The sequence below is a fragment of the Acinonyx jubatus genome, chromosome A1 (genome assembly GCF_027475565.1).
Source record: "Acinonyx jubatus isolate Ajub_Pintada_27869175 chromosome A1, VMU_Ajub_asm_v1.0, whole genome shotgun sequence".
Taxonomy (NCBI): Eukaryota; Metazoa; Chordata; class Mammalia; order Carnivora; family Felidae; genus Acinonyx; species Acinonyx jubatus.
Genome location: NC_069380.1, coordinates 169,394,210 through 169,414,076, shown reverse-complemented (window position 1 = coordinate 169,414,076; position 19,867 = coordinate 169,394,210). Strand labels below are relative to the sequence as shown.

Genomic DNA, 19,867 nt, shown 5'->3' with positions numbered 1-19,867 from the left:
TAAAAATGAAAATAGACTGGGGTTACTTTGTGTCAGTTACACACTGTCAGAGACTTGGGGTCACAATATGTAAGTGGAAATATTTTTACTGACATGTATACTTGACATCCTTTTTTTGTGTGGGAGAGCTTTTGTTGAAGAAAAAAATTAGAAATTATGACCACTGATTAATATACCAGGTAAGAAATACATTTTAAAACAGATTTAATATAAGATCTAGTTACGACACTGCACAGAAGTTTTGGAAACGGTACAGGTTAGATTCAGACCCTCTGAAATAGAAATATGTCTAGTGAGAGCATAATATGATGTTTTTGGCACCCAGGGGGCTTGTGTTCTCTTGCACAATATGAATGCTGAATTATATTTTATGTTTCCCCATGTAAGTACAATTCCAGCTTTATTCCATATATATATATATGATATTTGTGCACATTGGTTTTTTTTTTTTTTTTTTTTTGGTATTTGTGCACATTGTTCTTCTGTGTGTAGTAAATGACTGAGATGAGAAATGTCTTCTTAAATATATAAGAACACATTCTCAGGGGCGCCTGGGTGGGTTGGGTGTCTGACTCTTGATTTCGGCTCAGGTCTTGATCCCAGGGTCATGAGATTGAGCCCTGCATCAGGCTCCGTGTTAAGTGCAGAGCCTGCTTGAGATTCTGTCTCTCCCCCTCACTCTGCCCCTCCCCTGCTTGCTCTCTCTCTCTCTCTCAAAAAAAATATTTTTTAATAAATAAAATTTAAAAACCCACATTCTTAGATTCAGAAAAGTTTAAGAATGAGACAAATATTGCTTATAATCCTACCACATAGCCTCACTGATGATCTTTTTTTTTTTTAAAGGGTAGAGATACATATGGAAAGAAAATTATTAGTTTTTCTAAGAGTGGAATTTAAGTGTTCTCACACACAAATAAAAAAAAGTAAATATGTAATTATGTGAAGGACAAATGTGTTATAGGCGAATCCTTTCATAATGTTTACATATAGCAAATCATCACATTGCACATTTTAAATGTGTTGCAATTTAATTTGTCAGTTATACCTCATGAAAGCTGTGGAAAAAAAGTTTCCAGTTCTGCTTCTCAAAGTTTGCCAGTGTTTTTTCTTGTGTATTCTTCTAGGGTGGAATACATATTTTCATAGATAATTTCTTCTTCACAAAAGGGATATTTCTGCCATCAGAAATAGATTAGAAATCTTTCCCAGTCAGCACATGGAGTTCTCCCTCTGCCCATTTAAACAGTTGCAGGGTGCCATATATACTTCCTGTGGTTGACATAAATGGTCCACCTGCTGCTAAGCATTTAAGTTTGGATACTATATCCGTTTATTTGTATCAGCTTTTTACAGATGCATATTTTTGTACTTTTTGCAATAGTAATAGGTGGGTGGTTTAAAAACCATTTGTTTTATCATTAACTTTTCTTCATTATGAAGAAAAATACATGTATGTTGTAGAAAATGTGAAAATGGGAAAATTATGAATAAATAAAAACTGTGCATAACCTCACTAACCATAGATAAGAACTGGTAACATTCTGATATATTTGATCTTCTCTTTTTTTCCTGTGTTCATGAATACATAGATGTGTACCTACTTAAATACCAATAGTTGTCCTACTGTTACATAATTCTCAATCCTATTTTTTATTTTACATTTTCTTGGGTGTTTAAAAGTTCTTAGTATAATTTTTTTAAGTTTATTTATTTCTAGAGAGAGTGAGCAAGTGTGTGCATGGGGCAGGGGCAGAGAAAGGGAGAGAGAGAATCCCAAGCAGTCTCTGCACTGTCAGCACAGAGCCTGGTGTGGGGCTTGATTCCAGGAACCACAAGATAATGGCTTGAGCTGAAATCAAGTCAGGCGTTGAGCTGACTGAGCCCCCGGGGGGGGCCCCATGAGTGTAATTTTTAAAACAACTTCATTGAGGTACCTTTAACATATAAAAATTATATAAATTTAAGGTGCACAGTTGAATGTTTCAATATATGAGCCGGGCACGGTGGCACCTGCCTGTAGTCCCAGCTACTCAGGAGGCTGAGGCAGGAGGATCGCTTGAGCCCAGGAGTTCTGGGCTGTAGTGCGCTATGCCCATCGGGTGTCCGCACTAAGTTCGGCATCAATATGGTGACCTCTCGGGAGTGCAGGCCCACCAGGTTGCCTAAGGAGGGGTGAACCAACCCAGGTCGGAAACGGAGCAGGTCAAAACTCCCGTGCTGATCAATTTATGTATATATCATAAAAAGATCATCACAATCAAGTTAAATAACTTATCTATCACCTCTGCATAATTGCGTGCATGCGTGTGTGTGTGTGTGCGTGTGTGTTTGCATGTTATCATTAAGTGTAGACACCATGCTGTTCATTAGATCCCCAGAACTCACTCATCTAGCATAACTGAAACTTTGTACCCTTTGGCCAACATCTCCTCATTTCTCCCTCCCAGATTCCCTGGCAACCACCATTTTACTCTCTGCATCTATGTATGTGACTATTTTAGATTCCATATATAAGTGCGATCAGGCAGTATTATTTTTTCTCTGTGTCTGGCTTATTTCACCTTGCATAGTGTTCTCCAGGTTCATCCATGTTGTCTCAAATGAGAAGATTTCTTTCTTTTTTATGGCTGAATAATATTCCTGTGTGTGTGTGTGATGTGATGCGATATATATAGATAATATCCATTAGTTCACTGATGGACACTTACGTTGCTTCTATATCTTAGCTATTATGATTAATGCTGCAATGAACGTGGGAGAGCACATACATCCCCGAGATCCTCATTTCATTTCCTTTGGATAAATACACAGTAGTGGGATTGCTGGATCATGTTGTAATTCTCTTTTTAATTTTCTGAGGATTTACCTACTGTTTTCCATAATGGCTGAACCAATTTACATTCCTAGCAACAGTATACAAGGGTTCCCTTTTGTCCATATCCTTACCAACACTTTTGTCCTATTGCTACTCGCCATTCTTATAGGCGTCTGGTGATATCTCATGGTTTTGATTTGCATTTCCCTGATGATTAGTGATGTTGAGTATCTTTTCATGTGTCTGTTGGGCATTTGTATGTCTTCTTTAGAAAAATGTCTATTCTGGTCCTTTGCCCATTTTTAAATTGGTTTGTTTTTTGCTATTGACTTGTAGGGGTTCCTCATGTATTTTGGGTATTAGCCCCTTATTGAATATGTAGTTTGCAAATATTTTTGGTGAGTGTAAGTTTTAATAGTTGTATGATATTACACTTCTACTTTGACTAATTTTTAATATGAAATTTAACTTTTCTTATTTTAGCTGGACCTCCATATACTTTGTATTTTGGTATTAAATTCTATGCTGAAGATCCATGTAAGCTTAAAGAAGAAATAACCAGGTATAGTATTGACTTTGCTTTTGAACAATTCATGTATGGCATATACAGAGGGCTTTATTTAATACAAACTGGGGTCAAACATTTGGATGTGTGTCTACCTTGTTTTGTAATGCATCTCCACTGAGAGTTAAATTTAAACTAGCATTGCATGAGGAAGATCAGTGTCTGATGATAGATGTGTGTGAACAATGGCATGAACCCGGGTGACATGATGATAGATTTTGCATCTGCTGTGATGGGATATTTCTGTATCATTATTGTGAAGACTGCATTTGGCCTTTGTAGTCAGTAGCCGTTTGAACTGTGTAAAAGAAGGATATTTTGATACTCAGTTTGCATATGTAAATACAAATTTGAAGAGCCAGTAATTTCTCTTTATTTGGTTATAGCTTAAATGTGAGTTGTCCAGGGCTTTTGTTTATCTCCACAGGAAATGAAAAGATAATTGCTTTCAGTATAAAGGAGAAAAACAACAACAACAACAACAGCGTTTCATAGTGTATTCTTTCACCTTTGTCATCAAATATTTTATTTCAGTTATGGCAGAATTTCCAGTTGGTATTGATTATATTATTAAAAATAGTCCATGCCAACATTTGAAAGTGGCTTATAAAGAGCAGGCAGTAGTGTTAGGTTTTCACTGAACTCCACTAGACTGTATGTGGTAGCAAACAAAAACATTTTCCCTGACTTAACTCTAAGTGGTCAGCTTTCTTAGTGAACCCGTATCACTGGCTCAAGGAAAGCTGAATGCGTTATTCAAAACCTTGGAAATTGTGTCTTTGATAACGAAGGTGGTCTGTGGTTTTGTTCCTATTCCATCCTTTCATGGTTTTCCTTAGATTCTTTTGTCTTGATTCTGGACTGCACTCAGAAGAGTGAGAAAAGAGGAGGCGAAGTGGACCTTTCCTGTGCTTCTCTGGAGTGCTGTAATTAGGCCTCATTTTTAGAACTGTGCCAAGCTTCATTCACATCTTCCATCTCTACTTTATAAAGGACCACTTTTAAAGGAGGGCTGTCCTGTGAGGCCTTCCAGGAACACACCTCTATGGGGGAAGGGCCGTTGTGTTGGGAAGGAATTAAGGAGAGGGGTCATATTTACATTAGAGCTTCGTGAATAATCTTTGCAGTTGAGGGATTTCTGAGTTATGGGCTCATGGGGAAACTGAGTCCAAGTGGTAAACACACACAAAGGCACACACACCCATGTTTGTAACTTATTAGGAAATTGCAAGGAAATAACATTTTATGAAAATACCAGGAAAGTCCTTCATTTTGAGGTTGTCAGTAACCTCTCTGTGCCTCACTTTCCTCAACTGTAAATTTGGAGATATACCTGTCTCATAAGGTTTTGTAAGCATGAAATGGTGTACTAAAAATAATGTAAAGCTTGTGTTAGTTGGCTGCATTTGGTCAGTAAGTGCTTGATAAATGGTAGCACTTACTATATCATTCTCTCCTCGCTCCAGCAGGTCAGTGGAGTTACATCTTGAGTGAGGGTTGGGTTCCAAAAGATACTCGATTTATTATTCATAAGGAGAGAAATGGGTGTTTTAGAATGCATTATTTTAAACCTGTTCACCTAATATTATGAACAGAAATTTCCCTTCAGAATCTACTACCAGCTCGTGAGCAGAATGTATAGATTTGTGGGTAACGTACAACCTCACGACATATTCCCTGCAATCTTCTTTGCCTCACATATTAGACCAGATCATGTAGCTAAGAACCAGATTACAGAGTTGGCTTCCAGCTAGTAACCATGACCTAAAATAATTTATTTTTATTGCCCAGAGCATATAGTTGAGCTTAAGTAAGTTTAATATGACTCAATATGATATCACTACATACTGATTTTTAGGATGTCCCGAAGATTAAGTCATTAATTTGCATGAATAGGTTCCTTTAAATGGATAGGCATCATGGACCTTACAAAGGGAGTCAATTGCATGAGATGATTTTGGCAAAAGTGAAACTAAAACCCAAACCCCAAATCTCCCAATATATGCTATTAAAGGAAAAGTGTACTTAGGTCAGCATTTGCAAGTTGAACATTTATCTTGCTTCAATTCTCTGGAAAACTCTTCTAGCCTACTGTGTATTGGCTCTTGGGTTGTTCGTAAGTTTTGACATGAAAATTAATGCTATCTAAAGTCTCTTCTCTTCATCGGCTCTTTAGATAATTTGTGTCCTCATGGTATCTGTTAAGCTTATTTTTAATTCTGATTCAAAATATTACAACAGCCTTCCACATATTTTGGATCATTTATAGCTCTGTATCCCCTGCACACTTGATAAGCATAACACATTTTGGTTAAGAAGACAGGCTTTGGGGGCACCTGGGTGGCTCAGTCGGTTAAGCATCCGACTTCAGCTCAGGTCATGATCTCATGGTTCATGAGTTCGAGTCCCACGTTGGGCTCTGTGCTGACAGCTCAGAGCCTGGAACCTGCTTCATATTCTCTCTCTACCCCTCCCCTGCTCATGCTCTGTCTCTCTCTCTCTCTCTCTCATAAATAAATAAACATTAAAAAAAAAAAAGGAAGACAGGCTTTGGAGTTAGATAGGCTGAGGTTTGCATCCTTGCTCTGCCACTCACTAGCTGTGTAAATTTGAGAAAACTATGTAACCTTTTAAAGTCTCCGTTTTCTCATCTGCAAAAACGAATTAAAGTATTTTTTCAAGAAGACAATGAAAGGAATATATAAGATGATACACAGGCCAAATACTGACCCTAACACAAAAATATAATGTTCCATAGATGATAGGGGTAGTTGAAGTAAAAATAATGATAAGTACTTTATGTTTTCAAACTATTGATTAAGAAATTAGGGAGGAAAAGACCAGCTTGGATTGGAGCCCTGGGTTGGGTCTTCCAGCTTAAAGTCAGTCCACTAGTCACAACTTTCTGGGTGTAGTTGTTCATTTAATTATGAATCCTCCTACGTCTGCCCTCTTGCCTACATTTCTTGAATTTGTGTGTAAGGACAGAACTCACTCATTCAGCTACCATCATTTAATAACTACATGGAGCACTATGTCCAGTGCCCTGAGTACCAAGTAGATTCAGTAGTGACCCAAGAGAGAATTTCCGTCTTGCAAAGAAGGAGGACAGAGAGACTGTCTACTGCTTTGCTGGACGACCCTATCTGTGATGTCGCTGGAAGCTGTCTGAACCTTCAAGGATCTAAGAACAGTTTCTAAAAAAGAAAACAATGTTCCAAATGACTCGTTCATAATGGACACTCTTTAACTTCTAAACATTGGTATTTGGGGGTGTCTAGGTGGCTCAGTCGGTTGAGCGTCCAGCTTCGGCTCAGGTCATGATCTCATGGTTTGTGAGTTCGAGCCCCGTGTTGGGTTCTGTGCTGACAGCTCTGAGCCTGGAGCCTATTTCGGAATCTGTGTCTCTCTCTTTCTGCTCTTCCCCTGCTTGTGCTCTCTTTCTCTCTCTCGAAAATAAACATTAAAAATTTTTTTTAACATAGGTATTTGATTTTTTAATTTTGTTTTATAATGTTTTAGAGCAGCCTTTGGAGACTGAAATTAAGCTTATTTTCTTTTTTAATTTTATTACTTTAATATGGAAATTCCTATTTTTCACTTTGTGAAGATTTGTTTGTTTTAGCTTCTTTACCAGCTGAATGGCCTGCAGCTACATGTTCATGTCCAGAGTTTCTGTCCCCTCTAAGTGAGGATAAGGGTTTTCGATACAACACAGTTGAGACAAGGGTCACATTCTGGGATGGATGCAAAAGAAATCTGTGAACCTTAAAGGATTATACAAATGTAAGGTGATATTATTGCTATTTGTTCCTGTATTGTAATCATGAGTTTTATACTTTGAGATGAAAGTGTTATTCCTGATTTTGCCACTTTTTCTTGAGAATCAATGTGTGCTTCCTCTACTATTTTTCTCCTTATTAAGCAATACATGCCATTTTCCCCTGCAATGTTCAATATTTTGTGTATCATAAACATTTCCCTCTGTCCTTCACAGTGAAGTTTTATCTGAAATGATTAGGCTCCTATCACATGCTAGGTTCCCTCTGTGTGGGAGGCAGAAAACAATCCTGCTTCCCTGTAGGTAGCTACTCTCCTCTTAGATTCTTCAGTGTCAAATTCACCTGGCACTGAAATCAGACTTCTCCCTGTCCCCAGATTGCTGTTTTCTCACCGGGTCCTAAGTCGCTGGAAGGTGTGCTTCAGGCGTGTTGGTGTGAGCATCTTTGGCCACTGAATTTCAGGGAACCTTGCTTTTGGGCTCTGGAAAGAGTGGGGTGTCTCTGCCCCTTCTTGAAGCAAACCTCTGATACTTGCTAAATTGTTAATGGTGCTCAACAGCTTGTACATCGTTGGAGTCAGCTCAGCTCTTTGCAGTGAATGTCAGATAAGCAGAAAACTGTGAAGCCAATATTTTAAGCCCTTCACTTGTGTTGTACTGGGAGTAGTGCGGTGGCTGTGGACAGGGTGGAAGACCCAGCTTTTTTACCCCAGGGCTCATGATCTAGCTAGGAAGACAGTGTGTATACACCAAGATATTAATTTACATGAAAATATAACCAATACCTGCTTTAAGAAGCCTCTTCTTTGCACCAGAATGCCTGGAAAGCTTCCTTATTAAGTGGATCATCTTTAATGAGTGTTCCATTTTTCTCCAATAGGGGTATAGTATAACCAGGGTCACAGTAGAGTTGATCATCAAAACCCTCACACTTTGGAGAATGATGAGAAGAGCTGTTAATAGTTATACATGTATAACAGGCATAAAGAAGATCTGTCCTAGGCAAACTGGCATGCAGTTTCCCCCTAATTAAAACCACAGATAAAAAGGATTCAAGCATCCAATCATAGCCTTAAGCAGAGTAACAGAGGGAAAGACCCACCAACTCTAAATTTCTGATTTAAATAAAATATTAAATGTACACTAAGTCCCATAAAATCGACAAAATAAGTTATATGCAGTTAGTTAAAAATAGGCCCTGACATAATGATAAAATATTTGTTTAGTATATGAAAATATGATTCTACTGTATCATGAATTTGTCATATAAAAAACTGATATGATGCTTGCTGTGATAAAGATTAAGCAAATTCTTAATTAAAAATAGTTTACTTGTCTTTTGATTTTAGTGGATTTTTCTTTAATGCAATGACTTAAAGATCTCTGGTATCTTTAAAAGGCAGGCTGTCCAGAGAAGTTTGAACAGATGTCCTTTTTTCTTTTTCTTTGTGAATTTCTCAGAGACAGCAAAGAGTGTTCAGTTTTTTCCATTTCAGCCATCTGTCTACCTATTCAATTTGTATATCTATCCATCAAGTCAACATTTATTGAGCAATTACTATGTGCCAGACCTGTATACTGAGACTACAGTCACTGATGGAATATGGTCCATTTCTTTGTATCTGTTTGTCTTTCTCTCAGTTTCAGTTCTTTGTGTTTTCATCCCCCTCTGTTTCTCTTTCCTTTTCTCTTTGAAGCAAACTCTTGTGGGATTAGGTTCCTCTGTTTCCGTATTTGGCAAGCGATTTGACTGTTCAGTCAGATGTTATAAAAGTCTTAATAGAACAAGACAAATATGCATCTGTGACCCATTTCCTTAAAAAAAAAAAACACTTCAGGAAAAGAAATTCCAAGTTAACAATAGAGAGAGTGTAGCTAAATAAATGTTAATTTCCAACAAGCAGTAGTAATTCTAGCAAAATGTGTCTTCAGTGTATAAGCTTTTGTATTTAAGTTCTGCTAATAGTACTTTACTCTGCTTTTTCCCTCCTCAAGGGGAGGATAGATGATTATAACAAAGTGGATGTGATATCCAAGATGAGCATTCAGGGCATGGGGAGTAGTTAAGTAGGGCTAGAAAAGTAAACGCAAGTTAGGGAGTAGAGATAGTCATTGGTTAATGGCAAGAAATTTTGGCTCAAGAAGCACAAGTCTTCCGAGGATTTTTTTTAAACTGGTTGTAGTTTATTTTTCTCTTGGTGCAAGCCACCGAGTTGCAGAGTGTCAGGAAGGCTTGAGTGTGGCTTGGAGAGTAAGGAGTGGGGTTCTCTCAACTTCCTTTTTGCTGTTTTGCTGTAGAAGAACCCAACCACTTTTGCTGGCTGCAGCTTGCCTAGTAGTGGGTAGCAGAGGGGAGGGAAGGGCTCTGATGAGCCCAGCACCTCCTGAAGCCTGCTGGCTGCTGGTGGCCACCCAGGACTGGGGCCCGATGTTGGCCTTGTCAGGCTGGCCACCAGGCTGCCTCCTCCTGGCTTCCAGAGCCAGGTCACAAGTATTGGTGCCGCTGGAGGCCTGGGGGAGATTCTGAGCATTCTGGGGACTCCCAACACTGTAGCCATGGACTGGAGGGTGGACTTGGTGAAAAAGAAGCTTGCCTACCAGGATTTGGGTTGGTGTTAGGGAGACCCGGGTGGTGAGGCGTGGCTTCTCCAGGATGCCCTGCATTTCCCAGGAGCTGTTATTGGGCATGGAACCTTGGTGGCACCAGAAATAATCGTGGGTGGCCAGGAGGGAGCCATTGGAGGGGATGACTGCTGTGCTGTCACTTGTGGGCCTGTGGAAACCAGTGCAGCCACCTCTTGTGGGCCTTCGTGCATGATCACCAGTGGCAGGGGTGCAGATGGGGACCCTAGGCCATAGAGCCCATTTGCAAAGGAGACTGAGGCAGGCCACTCCAAGACCGAGGCCTGCATGTCACAAACTCTCTTAAGGATCTGAATTTTATTCTGAAAGCAAAATGAAATTTTTTAAAGGTCTTATTTTTTCCAGGGAGTGATATGATCCTATTTTTCTGTTAAGAATTTCATCTACTTTTCAGGGAGGTTGTTTGGAAGGGAGATAAGTGTGAATGTTGGCAGAGCACTGAAGGTTTCAGAAATCCGGTGGATAGTGACCTGGAGTGGATTCCAAAAGACAACAGATTTAGTGACTGAATGCGCATGCCAGTGTTGCACATTGTTGGTAGGTTTCTCTTACTTGGATATATGGAGACTGTGGTGCTGTTTACTAAAATGGGAATTCAGGAAACACAAGGTGTTAAGAACATTATCTCTTCAGCTTGTGGATGCAATCAAACTTGGTCCAGTCTTCTAGAAATAATCAGAGTAGTATCTAACATTTGGATTCCCTCACTATGGCCTTTGGTTGTGAGCATTTGGAGAAAAGAAACTTAATACAGCTGACTTTTATAATTCATTTCCTTTGCCCTTTTCCTGCCCTTCCCAGTGACATCAAGAGTTGGCTTGCAAAGAAAGAGAAATTACAAAGGACACAGCCTGGTGCATGAGTGTGTGAATGCATGCTGCATTGTAGGTAATGGTGGCTGAGGACGGTGTTGATGGTTCATTGTATTGGTTCATGTATCTCTGGCTTCTCTCACCCTCACTCCACAGGCAGAAAGACTGGATGGGGGAGAGAAGGAGGGCAAGCCAGCCAAAGTTGCATAGCATCCTGATTAAGAGGTTCTAGAGTCGTATTGCCTGGGTTCCAGTTCTGGTTCTGCTGCTTAACTAGTTGTGACATCTTGGATGAGATACTTGACTTCATCTCTTTGTGTCTATTAGTTACTTCATTCTGAAAAATGGAGACAATAATAGTACTGGCCCTATTTTAAAGTCTTAACATAAATTACTGTATGTAAAACACTTAGAATGAGTTACTATATTAACAGTATTTGGGACAGTGGGTGGCACTATTCTAACAGGTTCTTTTAGGCAAATGGAATGAACAAAGCCATAGATAATGGGCATGAGAATTGATGGAATTGCACCATAATGACCTTTTTATTCTGTACCCATGGTTTTAGACCCTGTAGGTAACACATCATAAAGGTTGTTCCTACCAGTAAGACCGTGTCATAGTTGTAGTGGCAATGGCATTAATGAGAATGGTGAGAGTAGCTTTTATGTAACTTCCACATTGACCTCATGAGGTGTAGACACTTCACTGTCCCAGCTCTGCAGGTGCAGAGACTGGCTGTTGGAGAGGGTCAGTAGCTGCCCAGATGAATACTGGAGCTGGGAAGCAATCCATCCAGTCTCACTTGAGAGCCTACACTTTTGAGCCACTACCCTGTATTGCTTATGTATGTTTAAATAGTTCCTGTTCACTCAACAGCCCCCTCATAAAAGCACAGAAGTGGCTTTATTTTCCTTCAAGGTGATTGGCTGTTGCTGTGATTATCAGAGACTGAAACTGCAGGTCTGGGTAGTGTAAGATATCATTAATCTCTTTTTTCCATTTCTCTTTTAGATATCAGTTTTTCTTGCAGGTGAAGCAAGATGTCCTTCAGGGCCGGCTGCCCTGCCCTGTCAACATCGCTGCTCAGCTGGGAGCATATGCCATCCAGTGTAGGTTCCACTAAAGCATATTGAGAAAAAAAATGTGAATGTTTCTTTTTAAGCAAGTTTAGGTACTAAAGTTCTTCTTATCAAGTGATATTTTCCTAAAAAAATATTTAGTCAAAATTCAAGTTTTAATCAGTGTTTTCTCAGAAGAGTTAAAAGTGAAACCAGTTACATATCCCTTGTAATAGGTCACATTGGAGTTTTAGTCACAGGAACAGCATTGATTCTTAATTAGGTGGAGTGTCTGAAAAGCCCTTCTAGTCTACATCCCACCTGAGTTTTATTGATCCCCTCAAGCTGTTTTGTCTCAGAGATCACATTGCTCCCAGGCAGCTGTTGTGAAGATTCCATGTGGTCAGATGCCAGTGACCGTTCAGGGTGTGGCACACATTTGTCACTCATTGCGCTTCAGCTCTTGGCATCAATATGGCAACCATGTGGGGGAAGCTCCACACTGCATTGTCATTTTGGAGGCTGAGGATGTTTCCACTTACAAATACTGAGTCCTTTCTAAGAATGAAGCCAGGGATGGGGGCAATGAGACAGCATTTTCCTTGCCTTTATGGCATTTCCAGTTCAGAGATGGTGTGGAAAAAAATATCCTAGGAAAAATGGCACATAGCTGAACTGGGTTGGACTTGGAAGGTGGATTAACATAGGGAGGAAAACTTTAATAAATGTAATGATGAGCTTCTGGTTTGATTTTGCTTCTTTGTATAAACTAATATACAGCATTATGTTAAATTTCCCTGACTGCTGTTTGGGGCATATACATTTTGATTCATATACTCTTGATGCCTTTTTCTGAGAGGATATGTTGACATCATCATTGTTTTTTGCCTCTAGCTTTTCTAATATATGCACAATAAATTCTATTTATGCCATTTTATTTCATGCAACCTGGTAAGAATAATTGAAATGAAAATGATAATTATAGTCTTTCCGAAAGCAAAAATATAGAACTTATGTTCTTAAGACAAGATTTTATTTATACCGTTCATATATACTCACTAGTTGTTTTTTATTAAAATTAGTTATGTATGAATTTATTAATAAGACATTTGAAGAAAATTTTTTGGCATGATAGGAATATTTTTGAGTATTTTTAGGAATATTGTTCTAAAGTGGAAAAAAATACAATTTGTTTTTTAGCTGAGCTTGGAGATTACGACCCATATAAGCATACTGCAGGTTATGTGTCAGAGTACCGGTTTGTTCCTGATCAGAAGGAAGAACTTGAAGAAGCCATAGAAAGGATTCATAAAACTTTAATGTAAGAATCACATTTTATTAACTATAGTCAACATGCTGTACATTAGATCCCCAATACTTCATTTTATAACCAAAAGTTTATATTCTTTAGTCAGCATCTCCCCATTTCCCCCATCCCCAGTCCCTGGCAACCACCATTGTAGTCTTTGTTTCTATGAGATTGCCTTTATCAGATTCCACTTCAAATGCTCTCGTAGTGTTTGTCTTTCTCTGTCTTATTTCACTTTGAGTAATGCCCTCAAGAACCATCAATATACTTGAGAGTTGCTAAGAGAGTAGATCTTAAATGTTCTTACCACACGAGAAAGAAATGTAATCATGTGACAAAATGAGGGTGTTAGCTAACCCTATGTTGATAGTCAGTTTGCAATATATAAGTGTATCAAATCAATACATTGTACTCCTTAAAATTGCACAGTGTTATATATTGTATTTGATATACAACCAAAGCTAGAAAAAAAAATCATGTCTTATGTTACATCATCCATTAAGTATCATCTTTTGCTTTTGGTAGTCTTAAGAAAAGTTTCTAGAATGATAAATTCTTCACATATGCCTTGAACATTCTAGTATTTTTTTCTTTTAAGTTTTTTTTTAACTGCTTATAACACTAAAATGCTCATAGAAAACCCAAGTAACTTTAAAAATGTAAAGGAGAGAGTAAATTTCAAAACCTAACGTCAATGTATTTTTGATTAATGGCCTTCCAGACCTCTCTTTATGCATAAATTCACATAAAGAAAATTTATTTTGTATAGATTTATGTATGTATGATTTAACATTAATGGAATCATTCTGTATATATTGTTATTTTGCAATTTCCTGTTTTTTCAGTCATCAGTACCTTGTGAAATTTATTCTTCTAGTTATATTTTAAAACCACAAAGCCTTAATGTATTCTGGATTGGGTCTATCTTAAGGATGTAAATTCTTTACAGTTATAAGCAAAGTCCTATTCAGTCTACAGCAATGAATCTGGAAATCATGATGACACCTTGGAGGGTATTATGTTAACACCACATGCACTTCTGAGAATATACACACTCCCCTAGTAGGATTTTCAATTAATGGCCTGCAGCATTGAAGTTATAATTTAATTATAGTTATTTTGGTTAAATCCTCTATACTGATTAATTTTGCTTTATTCCCTCTTATGTAACATTCCCTCTTGAATTTGCTTGGTTTCAGATCTATTATAGTTAAGAAAAAAAATGTAGAATTAATCTGGTCAACAAAAAATGTTTGCCTAAAGGATCTGTTTCAGTGAGTAGCAGCAGAAGTCAATTGCTGAATTGTAATCAGAGAAACCAGGCTTTCCATCTTGTATTAGCATGCACCAGAATGCTCTTAAGCCTGATTATAGAGTCCTTCATTTTAAGGTTTCCCTGAAGTGGATGCTAAGAGAGTGCCTCTTATAACATTATGAAGGGCAGTGTGTTTGGCACATTCTGAGAATACTAATTCCAGGAGTTTCAAAGTACAATTACATTTTTGAAATTATCAAGGAGCTTTGGGTAAAGGGCCTTACATGTTTTATGTGATGGTATTGACAGTGTGACTGTTATTTCTAAGAGAATAAAGCTTGATCAAGATTTAGCAGCTTTCTTGTGTCTAATTTGTCATGAACATTCTTTATAGATTTCAAAATTGAGGTGTATTGCTGGATTTGCAGGGTACCATGGCTGAAACATTGGATGCATCAAAGCAGGATTTATTAATTAAAAAAATTCATAGCTCCTTTTGTTAACTAAAAATCTGTCTCTCTCTCTCTCTCTCTCACACACACACACACACACACACACACACACACACACACACACACACAGAGTTCCACTCATCCATGGAGATTCCAGGCAGATGCTCACACTCATTAGGAATGAATACCATTTATGTAATTATCACCAATGAAGATTTTGGGATGATTTCTATACTTTGTATTAAGAAAATGACAAGTATTTTTTACAATTTATAAATATTAATGTATTTTCAAACTACATACGTAATCAGGAGATGCTGAGTTAGGTGTTGGGGAGAGACCCCAGTTAGGTGTTGGGGAGCCCATTGTCTTCTCCCTGCCCACTACTCTTCTCCTTTTCCTCCTGATGGAGAGCTGCTGGTGCATGGAGACGTTTTACTCTTTGTAAAGGATATATTCTTTAATTCAAGTGCTTATATTCTGAATCTCTTTGAGGGTTTCTGAAACAGAGTTTTTAATATATGCTGGGACATTGGGATTGGCTTTAATGAGCAAAAACAGATTTGGTAAATGAAATTAACTTAATACAAGTTTCACCTCAGAGTGTAAAATTTTGTCACCAAGAAGGCAAGGGACTTCTTCAAATACTAAGACTTAAGTTTGCATTAGGACAAAGGATTATTTATTTCTCCAGTGAATATGGTGAAGATGGTTCTCATATCCTGTAAGTGCAGTACCTATTAGTAAAGTAAGGCTCTTTGTTTTTATGCTGGGTGTAGGGGTCAGGCTCCTTCTGAAGCAGAGCTGAATTACTTGAGGACTGCTAAATCTCTGGAGATGTATGGCGTTGACCTCCATCCCGTCTATGTGAGTAACATTTAATTAACACGAGATATTTTAAGCTGATGACATTTTTCTTAAAAAGTCACCGAAACTCCCAAAGGAAAGCTGTAGTCCTGTTGTTTAGCAAGCAGATGATACTTTCTCATCTGTTTTTCAAACACAAAGCATCTCTTGCATGGATTAAACCCTAATGAGTTTTGCTTAAAAGTCTGTGATTATATTTCCATGTGTAGAAAACAATTAACTGGGCTTGAAAACACAATCTGGATAACAGCTCCATAGGGCTTAGCTAAACGTCAAAACAATTTAAAATTGGTCTATAATTGATTGTATGAGACAGAAAACAGGAGGATTTTCCAAAAATAAATTTTATGACCGAAAAGCATTCATGAAATCACTTACCAGAAAAGTAGCCTTTAGGCACCAGTGTAGGTGCAGGTGTTGATGGTTCTATGTTGGACGTACAGGTTCTCTCAATATTAGGGTTACTGCTTACTATAGTTATCACCACTGCATTAGAAATGGTTTTGCAAATTTTCTTTAGTGGCTGATGAACACTGGCTGAATATAGGCAGAGTTTATACTAAATCTGTGTTGAGTGTTTTGGAGCCATGTCTTAACCTTGAAACCATTTCTCAAAGGTTACCAATTGACAGTTCTTTGCCTATGAGGTTGAAATGCCATTGCCTTTCATTTTGTAAGAGTTGAGTTAGCAATAGTCCAAATTTGATGATTTGAGAAAATGAGCCAGGTGCCTTATTCTTTACACAAAATGAATTGCTCAAGATTTTCTATAGACAAGGTCAATTAAATTATGGAATGTAATTTTTAAGGAATGCTGATTAAACTTACCATAATGCAAGTAACTCATTTATGGATTCATTTTGCAATATTCGTTTGCTCGTCAGAGTTTCCTAAACCAAGAAATCTTCTCGTTTTCTTCGTAAAAAGTAGAAGCACCTCTGGGTATACTGTTAGTATGGCAATAAAAGTTACATGTTTGGGTCAAGTAGTAGTTTCTTGATATAAAATATCCAATCTCATTACATCATTACATGCTCTATACTACTGTCATTTAAGAACACCTCTAAAACTTAGTGGAATAGTTACTGTTTTCCCTTCTAGCCACATTAATCATGTTGAGCTTTTAGTTTTTTAAGAAATATATAGGAAGTGTGTAAAAGAGAGAATCTTCTGAAACACGGCTCTGCTTTTGTGTAATGCTTATCCTAATTCATATACACTTTTTTTTGTGGATGGTAGGAGTTTATGGCAAATGAACTGGATTCAGTAGAATCTTCCATACATTCCTCTAAAATTGAATTTTCAGAACTGAAAGTGGGCAACAGCTGGGATTCTTCAAAAATATATGAGTTGTCTTATATTCTTGGGAGTATGACTTTACAGGCTGTTATTTGACCTTAGAGTAGAAATACAATTCATACAGACGTGTGCATGTCCTTCATTACCCACAGTGTTTGTGACTTTGTCATTTCAGAATCTCATTTTCTTAATTAGGATTTATCATCTCCTGGAAATTGAGGGTCTTCAGTCTTTACCAGAAGAGATGTATTTTTAACTCTTTTGAGTAGTAAAGTCACAAATGGAAGTAGGAGGGAGCATGATAGAAACATCAGAAAATCCAGGTGTGTGCCTGAAGGCAGCTGCCTGAACTCAACTTTCTGGAGAAGGGTGGTGGAAAGCCAGGTTTCATGATTATCTACATCTAAGAATAAGATCGAGATGAGCCAACCCTTGGGAAGGAACTCTTGATAGAAGCCAGTGGTTCTCAATCCTTGGCTGCACAGGAGAAATCACCTGGAGTATTTATGTATTTTTGATTCCTAGGCCCCTTCATTACAGATTCTGATTTAACTGGTTTTGGTAGCACCTGGGCATCAGCATGGTAAGCTGCACAGGTGATTTCAGTTAATGTGCAGCCAGGGTTGAACTGCACTGTAGGTGCAGCGTGGGGTGAGTCGATCAGTGGCCTGATTGGTAGTCCAGGTTCTTTTAATGAACTGAAGTTCTAAGTATGAATATACTAAGAAAAATTTTCATTAAAAAATTGAAAATAAATGAGCAGCAAGCTAGCTGTTACCATAGCTTAGCTAGCTTTCTAAGTTGATGTCTTTGACAAACTAGACCCAATATTAATACAACATATTATGTTTGTATGGCCAATTACAGTTTGACAAGGAGCTGTGACATGAATAAATTCATGGGTAATAGGCATATGCTTGTTTTTGCAGGGAGAAAACAAATCTGAGTATTTCTTAGGATTAACTCCAGTTGGTGTTGTTGTCTACAAGAATAAAAAGCAAGTGGGGAAGTATTTCTGGTAAGTATAACTTGAGGGCAGAGTTAGTATTAAAATTATACGCTGTATATACTAGGCTTATGGGGCTTACTTGTCAGTGAAAACAGGTACGTTTCCAGTGGTTGATAAATAAATGAGTAAAACTGGGTATACATTTTCTCCCAGTGCATCTTAGTATGTATTTTCTCTGTAAATTTTAGGTACTGTGATTCTGGACTCTCTTGTCCATGCAAATTATGTGTAGTAGGATTTCCTATCCATTCCAGTGTATGCTGGTGGGCTGTGGGCCCAGGACTACTTTGAGTTCTAACTCTAAATGAGGGAGGCATTTGGAGGGCCTGGGAACCTGTAGCCCTACACCGTGTCTGGGAAGGCAGACTGCTGAGACTTTGGGGATTCCAAGCTTGTCTGTATCTACTGGAGAAGTACAGGAGAATGAAAATGGAATTTTATTTAGGAAAGTGTCCAGAGCAAATGACATACAGGGAACTCTCTACAATTACTGGAGCAGTATATACAGAAACTGAAACGAGCCAGTCTTTTCCCACTGGATACTTCTCTGAATTTCTGAAAGATTAATTCTTAAAAACTACACCACCGCCGCCATCTGCTTTGTTTTTCAGGCCACGGATTACAAAGGTTCACTTCAAGGAGACACAGTTTGAGCTCAGAGTACTGGGAAAAGATGTAAGTTTTTGTTGACTGCTCAGCTTCCCTTATCTGAGGAGAGAAGTGTTGTCTGCTCGTTGAGAACTTAAAAATCATTGTGAAATAAAACTGCCATGTTTCTTCAGCTGCAGCCACATGGAACCAGGTTAATGGACTCATGTGCACAACTTCTTCTCAAGGAAGGGAAAGGGAAGTGAGTAGAAATGAACGAGTTGATTATAGAGGAGTGTCATTTTAGTTTTAGCAAAAAGAGAAGAAAACCCTTTCTAGGGCACAAGAGAGAAGAGGAGGTGATTATCATTATTAGAGTAGTTTGCTTTGAAGTACTGTCTATGAAGGTAGGATTCATCTCATCAGAAGCGTGCAACCTGCATATAGGATAAAGAGTGTCCTAATTTTGTCCCAGGGTAAATTAAACAACCTGTAGGGAGTAACACTTCTATTCTCTCTGGCATGGTGGATAAGCTAGATGGGAAATTCTGATGCTTTCAAAGGAGAATGTAAGGCAAGGGTGCAAAAATATCTTTGCCCTGCAAGCTGGCAGTGTCCTCCAGGATTGTTTGGGTCACGGGCACAGTATTTATCAGAGTCTGGAGGTAGATTTTAAGCAGTGGGGCCAAAAAAGGCAAGAATGTGAAAGCTTCCTTTTAATCTACCTGTGAAAAGAGTGCTCCCTTGAAGTGCGATTACTCTAATTTGTATTTATGGGATAAGTTAGTGGAAATACGATGTACGAGAACCATCCTTCTGTCTCTTTGGTAGTAATTTTATGTAGACCCAAACCCTGAGTGGATGCATTGAATGGACTTTCTGAGGAGATTCTGTTGTAAAAATGAGGCAAAGAAAACCTGTGCTTCTGCATCTACACGTTGAGACACGGGAAAGGAGTGGCCGCTGGCTCAGGTGCAGCATGGTACCAGGCAAGGCCTCACACATAGCAGGTGCCTGCTCAGGATTTGTTGAACAATCTGTGAACGGATGGACTGAGATTACATACTGTCAAATCAGAAAGCCTGATTTTTCTAGAAAAATACAGCGATCCTTCCCTGAACTGTGTGACATGCTGCCATTTTTTGATAAAATTAAAATTGGATTTTGAAATGAGTTTTAACTTGTAAGGAGGGAAATTGCAGATTAGATAAAAAAAAAAATGATAGTCCCAACACCTCATCATGGTTCTTAGCAGCCTAGTTTTCTTCAGTTCCTGATTAGACACATCAGTGGTAAAAGATGTGCTGTGAGATTGAATTAAAGTCATCCCAAAAGTAGAACAGCTAATTGGATAGTAGGGCTACGTGATTTTTTTCCCTGTCCTGCCACTGGTTTCACAAGAATTAA

General features: G+C 38.3%; 1 protein-coding gene across 5 annotated transcripts in view; it reads left to right on the top strand.

Annotated features, from left to right (window-relative positions):
* EPB41L4A (erythrocyte membrane protein band 4.1 like 4A) overlaps window positions 1-19,867 on the top strand; it is a 251,665-nt gene that overhangs the window by 142,373 nt on the left and 89,425 nt on the right. For all 5 annotated transcript variants that reach the window (XM_027036083.2, XM_027036073.2, XM_027036090.2 and 2 more), the window contains exons 4-9: window positions 3,302-3,380; window positions 11,635-11,732; window positions 12,882-13,002; window positions 15,477-15,564; window positions 17,793-17,881; window positions 18,484-18,547. In XM_027036083.2, the coding sequence (XP_026891884.1) occupies window positions 3,302-3,380; window positions 11,635-11,732; window positions 12,882-13,002; window positions 15,477-15,564; window positions 17,793-17,881; window positions 18,484-18,547 (539 nt within the window). The remainder of the gene's footprint in view (window positions 1-3,301; window positions 3,381-11,634; window positions 11,733-12,881; window positions 13,003-15,476; window positions 15,565-17,792; window positions 17,882-18,483; window positions 18,548-19,867) is intronic.